The sequence below is a fragment of the Eschrichtius robustus genome, chromosome 13 (genome assembly GCF_028021215.1).
Source record: "Eschrichtius robustus isolate mEscRob2 chromosome 13, mEscRob2.pri, whole genome shotgun sequence".
In the NCBI taxonomy this organism is placed as follows: domain Eukaryota; kingdom Metazoa; phylum Chordata; class Mammalia; order Artiodactyla; family Eschrichtiidae; genus Eschrichtius; species Eschrichtius robustus.
Genome location: NC_090836.1, coordinates 53,419,779 through 53,435,278, shown reverse-complemented (window position 1 = coordinate 53,435,278; position 15,500 = coordinate 53,419,779). Strand labels below are relative to the sequence as shown.

The window sequence follows — 15,500 nt, the reverse complement described above, 5'->3', positions numbered from 1 at the left end:
CCTGGTCTGGGAAGATCCCACATGCCGCGGAGCGACTAGGCCCGTGAGCCACAACTGCTGAGCCTGCACGTCTGGAGCCTGTGCTCCGCAACAAGAGAGGCCACGATAGTGGGAGGCCCGTGCACCGCGATGAAGAGTGGCCCCCGCTTGCCACAACTAGAGAGAGCCCTAGCACAGAAACGAAGACCCAACATAGCAATCAATCAATTCATAAATAAATCTTTAAAAAAAAAAAAAAGGTATCAAAGTTAAGACAGGGGTGTAGGGATAGACAAGTGGACCCATGGAAAAGAACAGAGCCCAGAAACGGACTCATGCAGAGATGACACTTGATTTATGATAAAGGTGTGGAGCAGTAGAGAAAGGACAATTAAGGCTGAGACAGTGGGGACAACTGTGCATCCATATGGAGAAAAAAAGGAACAAATCCCTACCTCACACCATACCTCCAAATAAATTCCTGGTAGAATTAAGACCTGTGTGTGAAAAACAAAACCTGAAAGGATTTAGCAGAGAATATGGAAGAACTTCTTCATTAACCTCAGGGCACAGGATTTCTTAAAGGAGATGCAAAGTGAAACAACCATGAAGGAAAAGATTGGTAAATTCAGCGCCTTTAAAACTAAGATTCTCTGTTTGGCAAAAGACACAATAAGCACATGAGAGACAAGCTACAGAGCAGAAGATATTTGCAAATCATATATCCAATAAAAGACCTGATCCAGACTCACAAAGAACTCTTATAAATAAGAAAAAACAAAGCCAAACTAAACTAAGCAAAAAAAGCCCAGAGAAAATAATAGTGGGCAAGTAGGCCCTAAATGGGCAAAAGATAGGAATTTCACAAAGAAGAAATCTAAACATACAAAAATTAGTATATCTGTATTAACCATGTTTTTCATTTTCTGTAGTGTGACCTCTGAGGCCTTGCTGCCCCTGGAGGGACTGTCCCTCCCAGGGTTAGCCAATTCCTAGGGATGGTAAACAACTCACCTGGAATGTGCTTTTCAAATACAAACCAACCAATCCAGAGCCTATATCCCAACCACCTCCTCTCTGGGGCTCTCACACTTTGGGCCACTATCTGTCTGCCCCAATCACTTCAGAGCCAGGTACCAGACAACCTGGGCCACTATCTGTCTGCCCCAATCACTTCAGAGCCAGGTACCAGACAACCAGAGACAGCCCCAGAGCCCACTGAAATTGTTCAAACTAGGCAATCCTAACCCTGCTTACCCTGCCTCTCGTGTTCCTTTCTGTGGAAACCACAATAAAAGCTCTTACCCAGTTGTTCCTCTCCCTCTGCCTCCTGACTGACCCTGGTGCTTTCCTTGGCCCCCTGAGGTGTGATGTGTCCCCTCCTCTTAGGAACTGTATCAAATTATCTTTTCAATGGCAATCATCTCCCAATCTTCTGGCCTTACCATACCTCAAATTTTCTATTAATACACTATATTTTAAAACAACATCTTCATCAGTAATCAGAGAAATGCAAATTAAAATCACAATGAGATGCCATTACACACTGACAATATTGGCAAAGATTACAATATTTTATAAAGTCAAGTGTTGGTACTTCCCTGGTGGTCCAGTGGTAAAGAGTCCACCTTCCAATGCAGGGGACACAGGTTTGATCCCTGGTCAGAGAACTAAGATCCCACATGCTGCGGGGCAACTAAGCCCATGGGCTACAACTAATGAGCTCACGCACCTCAATGAGAGAGTCCGTTTGCCACAAACTACAGAGCCCACGCGTTCTGGAGCCTGTGCGCCACAACTAGAGAGAGAAAACCTGCACGCCACAACTAGAGAGAAGCCCCAGTGCTGCAATGAAGAGACCACGTGCCGCAATGAAAGATCCCGTGTGCCTCAATGAAGATCCCGTGTGCCACAACTAAGACCCGACACAGCCAGAAAAAAATAAAGGAAAAAAAAAATCAAGTGTTGAGGACTATGTACAACTGAAAGGCTGTGACACTGCTGATGGGAGTGGATATCCTTACAACCATTTTCAAAAATAGGTCGGCAGTATGTAGTAAAGTTGAAGACATGCTACTCCTACGTGTGTGTATCCTAGAGAAACTCTACATTTGCAGTAGGATACATGTTCAAAATATTCATAGGTGCACTGTTTTTAATGGCAAAAAAATAGAAAATACCTCACATATTCATCAATAATAAAATAAATACAATGCAATATAGGTAAATAAATGATTATAACTGCATGCAACAATGGATGAATTTCAGAAACATAATACTGAGTAGAAAAAAATCATGAAAAATATATACATATGATTCCATTTATGAAAAGTTCAAGAAAATAGAAAATGAAACAATAAATCACTTAAAAGTACAAACATATAGTGGTTACCCTGGAGGGGTAAAGAAGGCAATGGGTTCAGGAAAGTGCAAAGGTAATGATACCTTTTTCTTAAACTTGGTGGTGGTTCCACAAGTGTTCATTGTAATGTTATTCTTTGCACTTTACACATATTTAGTAAGTATTCTTTTGTTATCTACTGAATTCTTAATATAAGCAATTCTTAAAAAATGGATATAAAGACTAATTTTATAGTAGCATGGGCACAAGTGCATACCGTCTTCACTGGTGTGGGGCTCTGTACCAGCGTCCTGATCCACTTCCTCCAATGTACCGTGCTCACTGTACGGGCTGTCGCTGAGGAGCGGAAACAGAAATTCATATGAAGCCAAAGTGGAAAGCATTTCAAAGATGAACAATTGCTACTGTAAAAAAAAAAAAAAAATAAGACTTTGGAATGGCAAAGGAGTTACTGGACAGCCTTTCAGCGGAATGCTGGAGCCTCTAGGATTCTCTAATCCTATGGGAGTGTATGTACCTTCATATTTGACACATTACAACTCTGTAAAGACAAAATTAACTTGTAGGAAATTGATAGTATTACAAATAATTCTTATCCATAAAAATGAAAATTTGTTGAATTCTAGTGGAATATGATTATTGCCCCATGGATACACCAGTTTTTGCAAATTCATTTCAATATTCCCTACTGCATAAAAATGGATGGCTCTTCGGTTTCTGCTTTGAATTGATTGTAGTATCTTTTTTATCTTTTCTAGACACATGTTCATTTTTGTATCTGAGAGTCAGATTTTATCCTTTAACATTACCACTATCTCTTCTCAAATGTATGCTGATGAATGGAATGCAATGGTTACAAATACAAACCTGACATTACTGTAAAAGCCCATTTATATTGCTGGCATTGGGGGACAAGGATGACTACCATATTACCGACTTTCTGTTTAAAATGAGCGATACCCACAAAAAACACTACGTATGGGAGAAGGACATAATCAAGCACGTGTTACTGGCTGCAAGACTCTTTATTATGGGGCTTTTACCCTGTTTGTAAAAATGGAGCAACCACAGAAGTTCTAGAATACAACGCATCAAATAATATCGACCAGACATCCACATACTTGCTCTGTGATAAAATGAACAAGACAACAGAACTTACTGACATAGCCCTGAATATTTGGAAATACTAAACATGACTGACACTGGCCTTGAAACAAATACAACTAGGAAAATAAAATTCTGAATCTCACCAGGGCTGAGTTTTATTCATTTATCTTCCCAGAGCCAAGCTTAGTCAGTATGTGCATGTAGTAAGTGCTCAAGTAAATATTTTAAAATTGAATTTCACATAAAATTGCTAGATATACTATAAAACTAGAATCTATCATGCTTTATTGTTAATTTAGCAGTACTTGTGGAAATAGTCAACTCTCAATTTTCTTAAGGCATAGGATCATCTGTGGTTTAAGAATATACTGTGGTTTAAGTAAAAAATAAGTGTACTCTGAGTTATTTAGATCTTTCAGCTACTTATTCTACTTCTACTTAATCTCCAGGAAGGCAGTGGGAAACAAAGTGTCCTGAGGAGGGTCCAGAATGAAGGACTTAGACAAATTTATTTCCAGCTGCTCCTGAGCCTGAGCTGCACAAAGCAGTTTCCGAGGTAGGCTGGGAGGCAGCTGCTGAGTGGGAAGACTTGTGTGGACTTTGGAATCAGACAAGACTTGGGCTGCGTCCAGTAACCACTAGCCATTGGACAGGCTCCTTGGCCTCTCTTAACTTACCTGGTAGAGTGGCTGTGAGGAATAAAAGAGATCATATGCACTGAGAAGCTGGCACACGGTAGGGGCTCAAGGAATCAAAACCACTTTTATTGTATATGATTTCTTAGAAGCCAGCACTCATATATCGAATAGTGAACATAAACATTTTAGGGTTCCTTACCTTTGGGATTGTTCAATTGACTATACCCCTCATTTTTATACTTCATTGGGAGGTGACTACACTGCCATATTAAAACATTTTTATCCCAACAATATGATAATAAATTTGCTCAAAGTGACCATAACTGGTTAGGATAACGTTTATTGGTAAGAATGAAAATGAAAATAAGTAAGAATGAAAACACATTTGGTTGACAGTGCTCCTTTTAAATGAGAATTTTGAAATACTTTATATAGAATCAAAACTACTTAGGAATGGATAAAGAAGATGTGGCACATATATACAATGGAATATTACTCAGCTATAAAAAGAAATGAAATTGAGTTATTTGTAGTGAGGTGGATGGACTTAAGAGTCTGTCATACAGAGTGAAGTAAGTCAGAAAGAGAAAAACAAATACAGTATGCTAACACATATATACGGAATCTAAGGGGAAAAAAAAAAAAGGTCATGAAGAACCTAGTGGTAAGACGGGAATAAAGACACAGACCTACTAGAGAATGGACTTGAGGGTATGGGGAGGGGGAAGGGTAAGCTGTGACAAAGTGAGAGAGTGGCATGGACATATATACACTACCAAACGTAAAATAGATAGCTAGTGGGAAGCAGCCGCATAGCACAGGGAGATCAGCTCGGTGGTTTGTGACCACCTAGAGGGGTGGGATAGGGAGGGTGGGAGGGAGGGAGATGCAAGAGGGAAGAGATATGGGAACATATGTATATGTATAACTGATTCACTTTGTTATAAAGCAGAAACTAACACACCGTTGTAAAGCAATTATACTCCAATAAAGATGTTAAAAAACAAACAAACAAACAAAAAACTACTTAGGAATAAAAATGAAATCTGTCAATTCAATCAGTTATCTTTTCTTGATATAGCAGTAAAAATTAACACAGCTCTATATATCAAAACCATCCTCTACAAAAGTCATGATAGGATGGATATATCTATAAAGATGTCGTGCTTGGGGAAAAGAGAGGGATGAACGTGAAATTCCATAATAAGGAGCCAGTGTTGTCATGGATTTTAGTATTCTAATGTATCTCAAATGTTCTTGCTGCTGCTTCTTTTTTTTTTTAAATTGGAAGCACTGGCAGCTTATAGTCAGTTCTTTTTCTTAATTAAGTTGATATCTGTACTTCCATAATTCTTCCAGGGGGAGAAGGACTAAAATTCTTGGACTTACCAGTAGTCATCTCCAGCCATACATTTCTCATAAACAGGGCCATCCAGCTCTTTAGCATCTGGGAAAATAGTCTCATGGTGGATGATGATGGTTTTGACAATCTCATTCACATGAGCCTGGCAGGACACTTGATCCTGTATTTCTGGGACAGGCATCAATGTGGGTCCAAAGCAAATGGCCAGGTTATAAGGGTCCATCATGTTCTCATCACTGTACTGTGAAAGACTACGAAAAGAAGCAAGAAAGGAGTTAACATGAGAAAAAAAGAAAATCAATGTTTAATAAGATACTTCCTATTCTAAAAATACCGATCTAAAAGATTTTATTTGGTTTTTATTATTAGAATAAAATGATATTCCATCCTACTTTAAGGTGGCTCAGCAAATTCCAAAGAAAGTAAAGCGACTTACAACCTTTCAACTTGGTAGAAACTGAAAGGGGAACATAAATCCTGTTTGCTTAAGTGGTATTTTTTAAAGCCACAAGGGAGTTTAAGATAACCTCTACTACAATGGAGAGAAGGATCAAGTAAATGAGTTTCATTTGTAAACATTATGGTCAGGCTGTAAATGCTGCTCAAGTAAATCCGGGAGGGGCAGCAATGATCTCTATAAAGCTTTATGGAGATCTCTAAAATTGTCCTCCAACTAACCAAAAACATTTCAGATTTCAGTTTTTTCCCATAAATCTTGAGGAGAGTCTGGAGGAAAACAAATCACCTTTTCTTTGTACCCACTGAGAGAAAGCAAGCAACTCCAGGCTTTGTAATTTGCTTTTGGGTATGACTACCAACACTAGGTGACAACCAGTGTCATAAAACACACAAGTGCAAGAGAAGGGGAAAAGAATCCTCAATTCTTGCATTCCATTTAAAGCTGGTAAGCTACAAACTCTGAGGAGATTTCCAGTTGTCTGGTACTAATTTCTAAATTCAGTCCAATGGCTATTTGTGAGATATTTTCCACAGGTGACTGAAAATAAGCCAGCTCTTCACTGCTATGCCTCGTAACACATGGGAAAGGTGCTGTTCCAGGGAGAATCGAGAGAATCTATCTTTCAGTGTATAGAATGTCAACGTTGAAAGGAAATGTAAAATCCAGGTGAACAGATGACAAATGGAAGGAGAAAAAAAGAGACTCTATATTTGTGAGATGTTGACAGACACAAAGAAACTGAGATACCATGTGACATGATACTTTACCCTGTTTTGGAAATAAGATAGCCTAGAAAGTGGAAAATACAAAAGCATGATTTCCACAGGTAACATATGTCTTTCCCTTCTGCCATCTCTCAAACATAAAATCTTAAACACAGTTCACAAATAACAGCCAATGATCATGTTACAGATCATCTTGAAAATGAATGCAGGAAGGAAAAGTGAGATTCAGAATAAGAATGGTCTAATTTTCAAAAGACCCACTTAAGCTCAGTGGGGAGAGTCACAGTCTTTCTGGGTCTTTTTAATTTTGTGCTGGCTTGAAGAGCAAAAACTTGACATAAAAATGTTACATACATGTTTTGATTTTACAATTAAAAGAGAATAGTTTCTTTTCCCCAAATTCCTGTCCCAAGCATCCTACCCTAGAGGCCAGGCCTTGCCTCTGCATGAAGGCAGATGCAGGGAACCAAGGGGCATCTTTGGGCAGAAATGCTGGAAGCAATGCCAACCGTCTGACTAATGGCACGGTGGCCATTCTGTTGAGATACACGGTGAATTAGATTCAGGTTTTGAGAACTTTCTTGATTCATGGTCAGTCTGCTTTCCTAATCCATTGTGGTTCATTCGTTCACAGTTGGTTTCGTTCAGGTGTGTCAGGAAAATTCGGTAGGGACAGCATGGAGAGGACCAGCAGAAATGCAAGGTGCTCCATGTTGGGGAAGGAGAGGCACATGCAATTAAAGGTGAAGATGGCAAACCTTCAGATTTTTACAACTGCCTGGGTGACTAGGCTTATTTAAAGGTAAAAATTTACAGGATGTATTTAACCTAAAATAGTTTATACCCGTCTCTCTAGATACTGCTCATTTCCAGGGGGTGACTTCTGTACAAATGTCATTTGTGAATGCTTTAGCTCCACTCTGTATGGTTCCTTGCCAGCATTTTCCTATTTTAGGATACTTGGCTTGCAGGGGGTCAGCCTGAATGGGTATGACTCCAGGAAGAGTTAGCAGGGTTGTAATAATTCCCCATGGCTTTTAAGAACTTAAAACTTCCAGTGAAATAAGAGAAGAGAGAATATCCTAATTTTAAGAAGGGAGAATTCATGCTAGAGTGAGAAAGCATTTCCCCAAGCTTACTCTGCCTGGATTTTTAATTTCCAATTATTTAACTGAAACGCTGAAGTGCAAGGGGGCTCTTAGATAGGACCTGGGGAAGATGTTCTCATAATGGAGCCCATGTATCTACAAGTGACACAACTGAAAATCAAGTTGCCTAAGTTAAAAGAGTAAAGTTTCCTTGAAAATAATGCAGTGATTTTAAAGATTTCTGTTACATTGTTTTAGAGAATGTTTTAGAAATATCATCTTTTTGACAAGGTCTCATTATACTGAATTTGCAGAAAATTCTTTTTTGGATTTGTGTATAAATCTCACCTACATTTTCCCTCCTTCCCTGACTACAACTTTAAAAATCACAGAAATTTTCTGCAGTGAGCAGGTGGTTTACATCATTTTAACAAAAACATTCATGACATTGGCTTTGGATGGAAGTTGGAAAAACACGTATTTCACTGAAAAGTGCTCTTTTTAGTAATACTTGTATATTTTTGCAATTATGGCCACAGTTTCTGCATCTGGTGACAAGGCTTATTTAAGGTAGGTCACACAATGACTTTGATCTGCTGAGGAAAAATGCACCTTCAGTCTCTATTCAATCATTTCCTCTTCAGCTCTGCTGATAAATGGAACCCAATGTACATGTTACAGAATCCAAGAACAAAGAACTCAGAGGGGTGCAAATGGAATTAAGATGAGCATTTTGGCAGAGAATTATGGTACTTACTGATTGAGGAAGGCAAAGAGGTACCTCATCACTATAAGGACCGACCTGGGCAAGGTCAGGAGGAGTTTGCGGATGTGAAGCGCCCTCTCATAGAGATTATCTATTCCTATAGACAGAAGAGCACATGGTCAGGATGCTTTCACTGGCCACATTTAAAGCAGAACACTCTAGCACCCAAATTCCAGGTACATATCTGAACATAAGCAATACTTTGCCTTTGGGTGAGATGCAGTTGTAACCAATAAAGCAAATAAGTGATCAGCTTGGGTGTACCACCATTTCCGAGTGTGTCTCCTCTGACCCATCACTGTTTTCTGATTTCCATCGTCTTGGCCTTTAGCAACTTAGAGTCTTCTGAATTTAAAAATCATTTTTCACTTGCTGCTATTTCTACATTTTGCATCTGATATGGTTTAAACTCCTTTTTGCTGCACGTTAACTCAGGTAACTTTTTTGGGACATGACACCTCTCCCTCTCCATGATTCATTAATTCATCATGTATTTGTCCTTTACTATTATTCAGGCAATGTGCCAGGTTTTGAATCTCCTCTTCCTCAAAACTATCTGAATATTTTATTTATATGACCTTTTACCTTGTATTATATTATTTCATCAAATTTTAAAAATAAATATTTTAGGAGAGCCTACTAGGTTTCAAGCACTAAGTTAGGCATTAGAAATACATTAGTGGGGCTTCCCTGGTGGCGCAGTGGTTGAGAATCTGCCTGCCAATGCAGGGGACACAGGCTCGAGCCCTGGTCTGGGAGGATCCCACATGCCGCAGAGCAACTAGGCCCGTGAGCCACAACTGCTGAGCCTGCACGTCTGGAGCCTGTGCTCCGCAACGGGAGAGGCCGCGATAGTGAGAGGCCCGCGCACCGCGATGAAGAGTGGCCCCCGCTTGCCGCAACTAGAGAGAGCCCTCGCACAGAAACGAAGACCCAACACAGCCATAAATAAATAAATAAAATTTAAAACTGAAAAAAAAACAAAAAAAACATTAGTGATATGATTCCTGCTCTCACAGAACTTTTGCCCTGGTGTTTATAGTTATATATTTCCTTATCCTGTTTTCCCTGTGGGATGGTGAGCTCCCTGAACAGAAGGTGACCTTGGACTTCCTAGTATTATTTTACCTCTTTATTAGGAATAAAAATTCTCCAGAGCTTCTCAATACTAAAGTGTTGTGAATAACAGCAAAAAGGTTAGTGCTAATCATCCATCTTCTGTATACTGGTCTACATTTTACAACGCATTTTCACATTTGTTATCTAATTTAATGCAGAAAACAATACTGTGGAGTAGGCAGGGCCGGCACTAGCATCGCCGTTCAATGGATTAGCAAAAAATGAGCACTGGGTAAGTGGCTTACCCAAGGTCAGCTGGCTAGAAAGGTGGAACTAGAATTAGAAACTGTTTTCTATTTCATAAGTCTGGCTATCTTTCTTGGATTTCAAAGTACCTTTATAAAGTATAACTTTTTAAAAAAGTTAATTATTTATTTTTGGCTGCGTTGGGTCTTCGTTGCTGCACGCAGGCTTTCTCTAGTTGCGGCGAGCGGGGGCTACTCCTTGTTGCGGTGCACAGGCTTCTCATTGCAGTGGCTCCTCTTGTTGTGGAGCATGGGCTCTAGGCGCACAGGCTTCAGTAGTTGTGGCTCCCGGGATCTAGAGCGCAGGCTCAGTAGTTGTGGCGCACGGGCTTAGTTGCTCCGCGGCATGTGGGATCTTCCTGGACCAGGGATCGAACCCGTGTCCCCTGCACTGGCAGGTGGATTACTAACCACGGTGCCACCAGGGAAGTCCCTATAAAGTATAACTTTGAAGATATCCAATAAGCATACATTTGAGAAAAATATTTCAGAGACTATTTCAAAAACATTTTGAAGCTTACTATGATTTCATGTTACTACACTGTTCTTAATTGCTCTTGAGATAATCATATATCCTACTTGAAAATCTCAGGCCTTAGCTTCTACCACTACAGCCAATTGATTCTCCTCTCACTTCTCAGGTTTTTGGACCCTCTCCGATCCATGAATGTGGTTATCCTTTAAGGATCTCTACTTGGTTCTCTTCCATGGCAACCTCATCCAGTCTCAAGGTTAGGACCATCACGTCTATGAAGATGGTATCTTTGCTTCATTTTTCTCCCTAGTCTGGGACATAAGTCCTGTTGTTTTTACCACCGGATATCTTACTGCTAACTTCCTAACTGAAGTCTTTATTATTTCTAACTTGAACCATCATAATACTCTCCTAACTCAAGTTTCCCTTTCTAATTCCTCTTAAACCAGCAGTTCTTAACCTTGACTTGGAATCACTTGGGAAGATTTTATTAAAAGGCTGATGCCTGAGATTCTTTTATGCGGCCAAGGTTGAGAACCACTGCCTGAATTACTCATGCCAAGCCTCATTTCCCTGGAATCCTGAGTGCTGACTCCAGCTGCTTTCCACTTATTATCAAACCACCATGTTAATAAGGTATTTTATTTTTTCATTTATTTTCCACAGGTGAAAAGATGGGGAAAAAATATTAGGAATATTCTCACTTAACTACTGAGGAGTTTGTAAAACAACAGTTTATCAGGATTCCTGGGAAAAATCACTTTCATTCCCAACTTTGAGTATGCCGTAGCTGGAACTGTAGCTAACACCTTTGAGAAAATGGATTTCAGAAACTCTCAAAAAGAATGTAAGTCAACACTCTATGACATAAATCACAGTAAGATCCTTTCTGACCCACCTCCTAGAGAAATGGAAATAAAAACAAAAATAAACAAATGGGACCTAATGAAACTTAAAAGCTTCTGCACAGCAAAGGAAACCATAAACAAGATGAAAAGACGTCCCTCAGAATGGGAGAAAATATTTGCAAATGAAGCAACTGACAAAGGATTAATCTCCAAAAGACACACGCAGCTCATGCAGCTCAATATCAAAAAACAAACAACCCAATCCAAAAATGGGCAGAAGACCTATTCTCCAAAGAAGATGTACAGATTGCCAACAAACACATGAAAGGATGCTCAACGTCACTAATCATTAGAGAAATGCAAATCAAACCTACAGTGAGGTATCACCTCACACCAGTCAGAATGGCCATCATTAAAAAATCTATAAACAATAAATGCTGGAGAGGGTGTGGAGAAAAGGAAACCTCTTGCACTGTTGGTGGGAATGTAAATTGATACAGCCACTATGGAGAACAGTATGGAGGTTCCTTAAAAAACTAAAATTAGAACTACCATATGACCCAGCAATCCCACTACTGGGCATATACCCTGAGAAAACCATAATTCAAAAAGAGTCATGTACCACAATGTTCACTGCAGCACTATTTACAACAGCCAGAACATGGAAGCAACCTAAGTGTCCATCGACAGATGAATGGATAAAGAACATGTGGCACATGTATACAGTGGAATATTACTCAGCCATAAAAAGAAATGAAATTGAGTTCTTTGTAGTGAGGTGGATGGACCTAGAGTCTGTCATACAGAGTAAAGTAAGAAAGAGGAAAACAAATACCGTATGCTAACACATATATATGGAATCTAAAAAAAAAATGGTTCTGAAGAACCTAGGGGCAGAACAGGAATAAAGACGTAGACATAGAGAATGGACTTGAGGACACAGGGATGGGGAAGGGTAAGCTAGGACGAAGTGAGAGAGTGGCATGGACGTATACACTCTACCAAATGTAAAATAGCTAGTGGGAAGCAGCCGCATAGCACAGGGAGATCAGCTCGGTCCTTTGTGACCACCTAGAGGGGTGGGATAGGGAGGGTGGGAGGGAGACGCAAGAGGGAGGGGATATGGGGATATATGTATATGTATAGCTGATTCACTTTGTTATTCAGCAGAAACTAACACACCATTGTAAAGAAATTATACTCCAATAAAGATGTTAAAAAAAAAAAAGCATAAAAAAAAAAAGAATGCAAGTCAAACACAAGGACCTACTGTAGAGCATAGGGAACTATATTCAATATCTTGTAAGAAACCATAATGGAAAAGAATCTGAAAAAAAATATAACCGAATCACTTTGCTGTACACCTGAAACTAACGCAATATTGTAAATGAACTATACTTCGATAAAAAATAAAAAATAAAAGAGAAAAAAGAATGTAAGTCAAACATTATCAGTCAATGAATATTTTTGTAACACAAGTTTTCAACATAAACTTATAACTAATAATAGTGTAATTTCAGTAATATTGAAGTAAAACATCTATATTCTGCTCTTTTACTTGTAAAGTATTTCAAAATGGAAAAAATTACAATACTACAAACAAGGTAAGTGTGTCACATCTATCAAGTATAAGTACTTTGTTTAATATACTTTCCAGACAATGGTCTTGACTTTTTTCTGAAAAAGGGGAATAAGAGGCTTTAAAAGAAGTTGTTAAACAGGTGCATACATTTACTAAGGTCACAAGAACTCAGTAATCAAGTTATCAACATTTCCACCTAATTCAGTCTCAAGAATGTCAGTAGGACCAAAACATGTCCCAGGGCAATTGGTTTATCTTTCATGACAACTTCATGGGACACTTGAAGAACCCACATTGTACAGAGAGGGAAGATGAAATACCTACAGATGATTTGCAAGGCATTGAGAGTTTGGTGGAGTGAATTTTGCATCTATAAATGCTATATAGGTTTAGGCATAGTTGGATTATTGTTTCATATCTGAAATTAACTGGTTAAAAGTTTATTATCTAAGATAACTGACTTTTTAAAAAAGTATGACTTGTTGCTGCTTTAAGTTAAAGATAAAAAGATGATTTAGCATACTTGTATATAGAAAGACTATCTCAGAAAACAAACGAAAACTCTCAAAGGTGAAATTATACAGATTATGACCCATTATTAAAAGTAAACATTGAGATTATCATCTATTCCTTTGGTCATTAAAAAAACTATTTGCATAAATAATTTTATATCATACCTCAAGCCAAACAATTACAACGTTTAATATATATCTGTAAATATTAAATTGTAAAAGGGAACTGTCCCATTAATGGGCCCCCTGATTGGCAATACCCTTTACTCTCTACCAACCACATATAAAGTCATTTAGGGGTTATGATTAAGAACAAAGTAGCAAAAAACTTTTACTATTGTTTACAGAAGATCTGGAGTGTTTCAAGAGTTAAGTCTACTGATTCTCCAACTACCCCTCAGTTTTTTAAGGTTAAGGTCAGCTATCAGGGAGAGGGTTTTAGCATCTTAAAGCTAGTTTTGGGGTCCCAGAGTTAAAGCACAAAAGGAAAGGAAAGGATGCAAAAGGAACCACTCAATGTAGTATTGATCTTTAATATTTGTCAAATTCCATAGGGGGCCTGTCATTTTTAGGCTAGAAGAGAATACAGGTATTACTTCCAAGAGGCTTCATCTTAATTCAAGATCCTATTGTTTCTATTTCTGAGTTCTAAACTCAGTTCCCCTGCTCCTTAAAGGCAGTTTTTTTTTTTTTACTTAAAAAGAATTGGGGAACAGATACTTACATACCAATTTCACAGTAGCATTATTCATAACAACCAAGAGGTGGAAATAACCCAAATGTCCATTGATGGATGAGTGGATAAACAAAATGTGGTATGTACACACAATGAAATATTATTCAGCCTTATAAAGGAAGGAAATTCTAATATATGCTACAACAAGGATAAACCTTGAAGATGCTATGCTAAGTGAAGTTAAGTCAGACACAAAAAGCCATACATAAATACTGTATAATTCCTCTTATATGAGGTACCTAGAGTAGTCAAATTCCTAGAGACAGAAAGTAGAATGGTGGTTGTCAGAAGCCAGAGGGAGGGAGGAGTTTAATGGGTAGAGTCTCAGTACAGCATGATAAGAAAAATTCTGGAGACGGATGGTGGTAACAGTTGCAAAACAATGTGAACGTATTTAATGCCACTGAACTGTACATTTAAAAATGATTAAAATGGTAAATTTTACATTGTGTCTATTTTACTGCAATAAAAAAAAGAATGGCAGAGGGGTGCTCTGTGAGATGCAAAGGAAGATTTCAGGAGAGAAAAGCAACAGGAATATAAAAAAGTGACACCAAGAAGACTAAATAAAATTATGTGAGGCAGGCATTCATAAACAAAAGCAAAACAGAATTGCTGGCATTCCTGAAGCAGAAGCAAATCAATGTCTCCCAAAGGCCAGACCACGATGGCTGTGAGCAGGACTCAGATGTTACCTGGCTGGCTGCTTAACAGGCTTGCAGCACGCATCCTACAGGAATCGCACTCTCGTGCAAATGACTCATGAACTCTCCTGAGTCCAGTTAGCGGGTCAAAATTTATGGTTGCTACAGATACTCCGATTAACGTGCATTCCCCCCTGGCTCTGAGTGTGGCAATACATGGTCTTTCACAGTTTTATGCTGCATGAAAAGATGGATCTTTTCTTCTCCTCAGAAAAGTCATCAGTGAGGAAAATCAGTATTTCATCTGGATTTCTTTTATGATGGCCTTTGTTTCCACGTTTCAGCATCTCATGTAATTAGGTAAAAGTGGCATTCATCCAATCTCGGTCACATGCTCAAAGCTCCCTAGGCTAATTTATGTTCTTTCCCTAGCATTGCAAGGTTCCCATGTCAGGATGCCAACTTCACAGCATGGGGGTTTGACACATCTATGTAAACTTGTGTGGAAAATTCACCACCAAACACAAAGTGAATTCAGAAAACGGCAAAAAGTTCTAATGGCCATTCCTCTGAAAATATCAGTTCTTCTGTGGCACTATTTGTAAAAGTGTTTGTCAGAAAACAAGTAAGATAACACAAGATGCAAATTTATCCTTACGTATAAAGACAGGGAAGGAAATTCCTTGATGGCCATATTTAGAAATGGCTTATGTAAGAGCGGGTACACAAATATTTCTGAGCTCCATAGCCCAACAAGCAGTAATCAAGGGGAATTTAACAGTTCCAGGGTATTTTTCAGGTTCAGTGCTAGGTTCTAATAATGTCAAGGTATCAATCAGTTGTGTGTAATA

At 38.7% G+C, this 15,500-nt stretch overlaps 1 protein-coding gene across 2 annotated transcripts in view; it reads right to left on the bottom strand.

Annotated features, from left to right (window-relative positions):
• The window catches only part of SRGAP1 (SLIT-ROBO Rho GTPase activating protein 1), a 278,005-nt gene that overhangs the window by 18,514 nt on the left and 243,991 nt on the right, over nucleotides 1-15,500 (bottom strand). For both annotated transcript variants that reach the window (XM_068562033.1, XM_068562032.1), the window contains exons 16-18: nucleotides 8,480-8,585; nucleotides 5,476-5,700; nucleotides 2,598-2,677 (exon numbers count right to left, since the gene is read on the bottom strand). In XM_068562033.1, coding sequence (XP_068418134.1) covers nucleotides 2,598-2,677; nucleotides 5,476-5,700; nucleotides 8,480-8,585 — 411 coding nt within the window. The remainder of the gene's footprint in view (nucleotides 1-2,597; nucleotides 2,678-5,475; nucleotides 5,701-8,479; nucleotides 8,586-15,500) is intronic.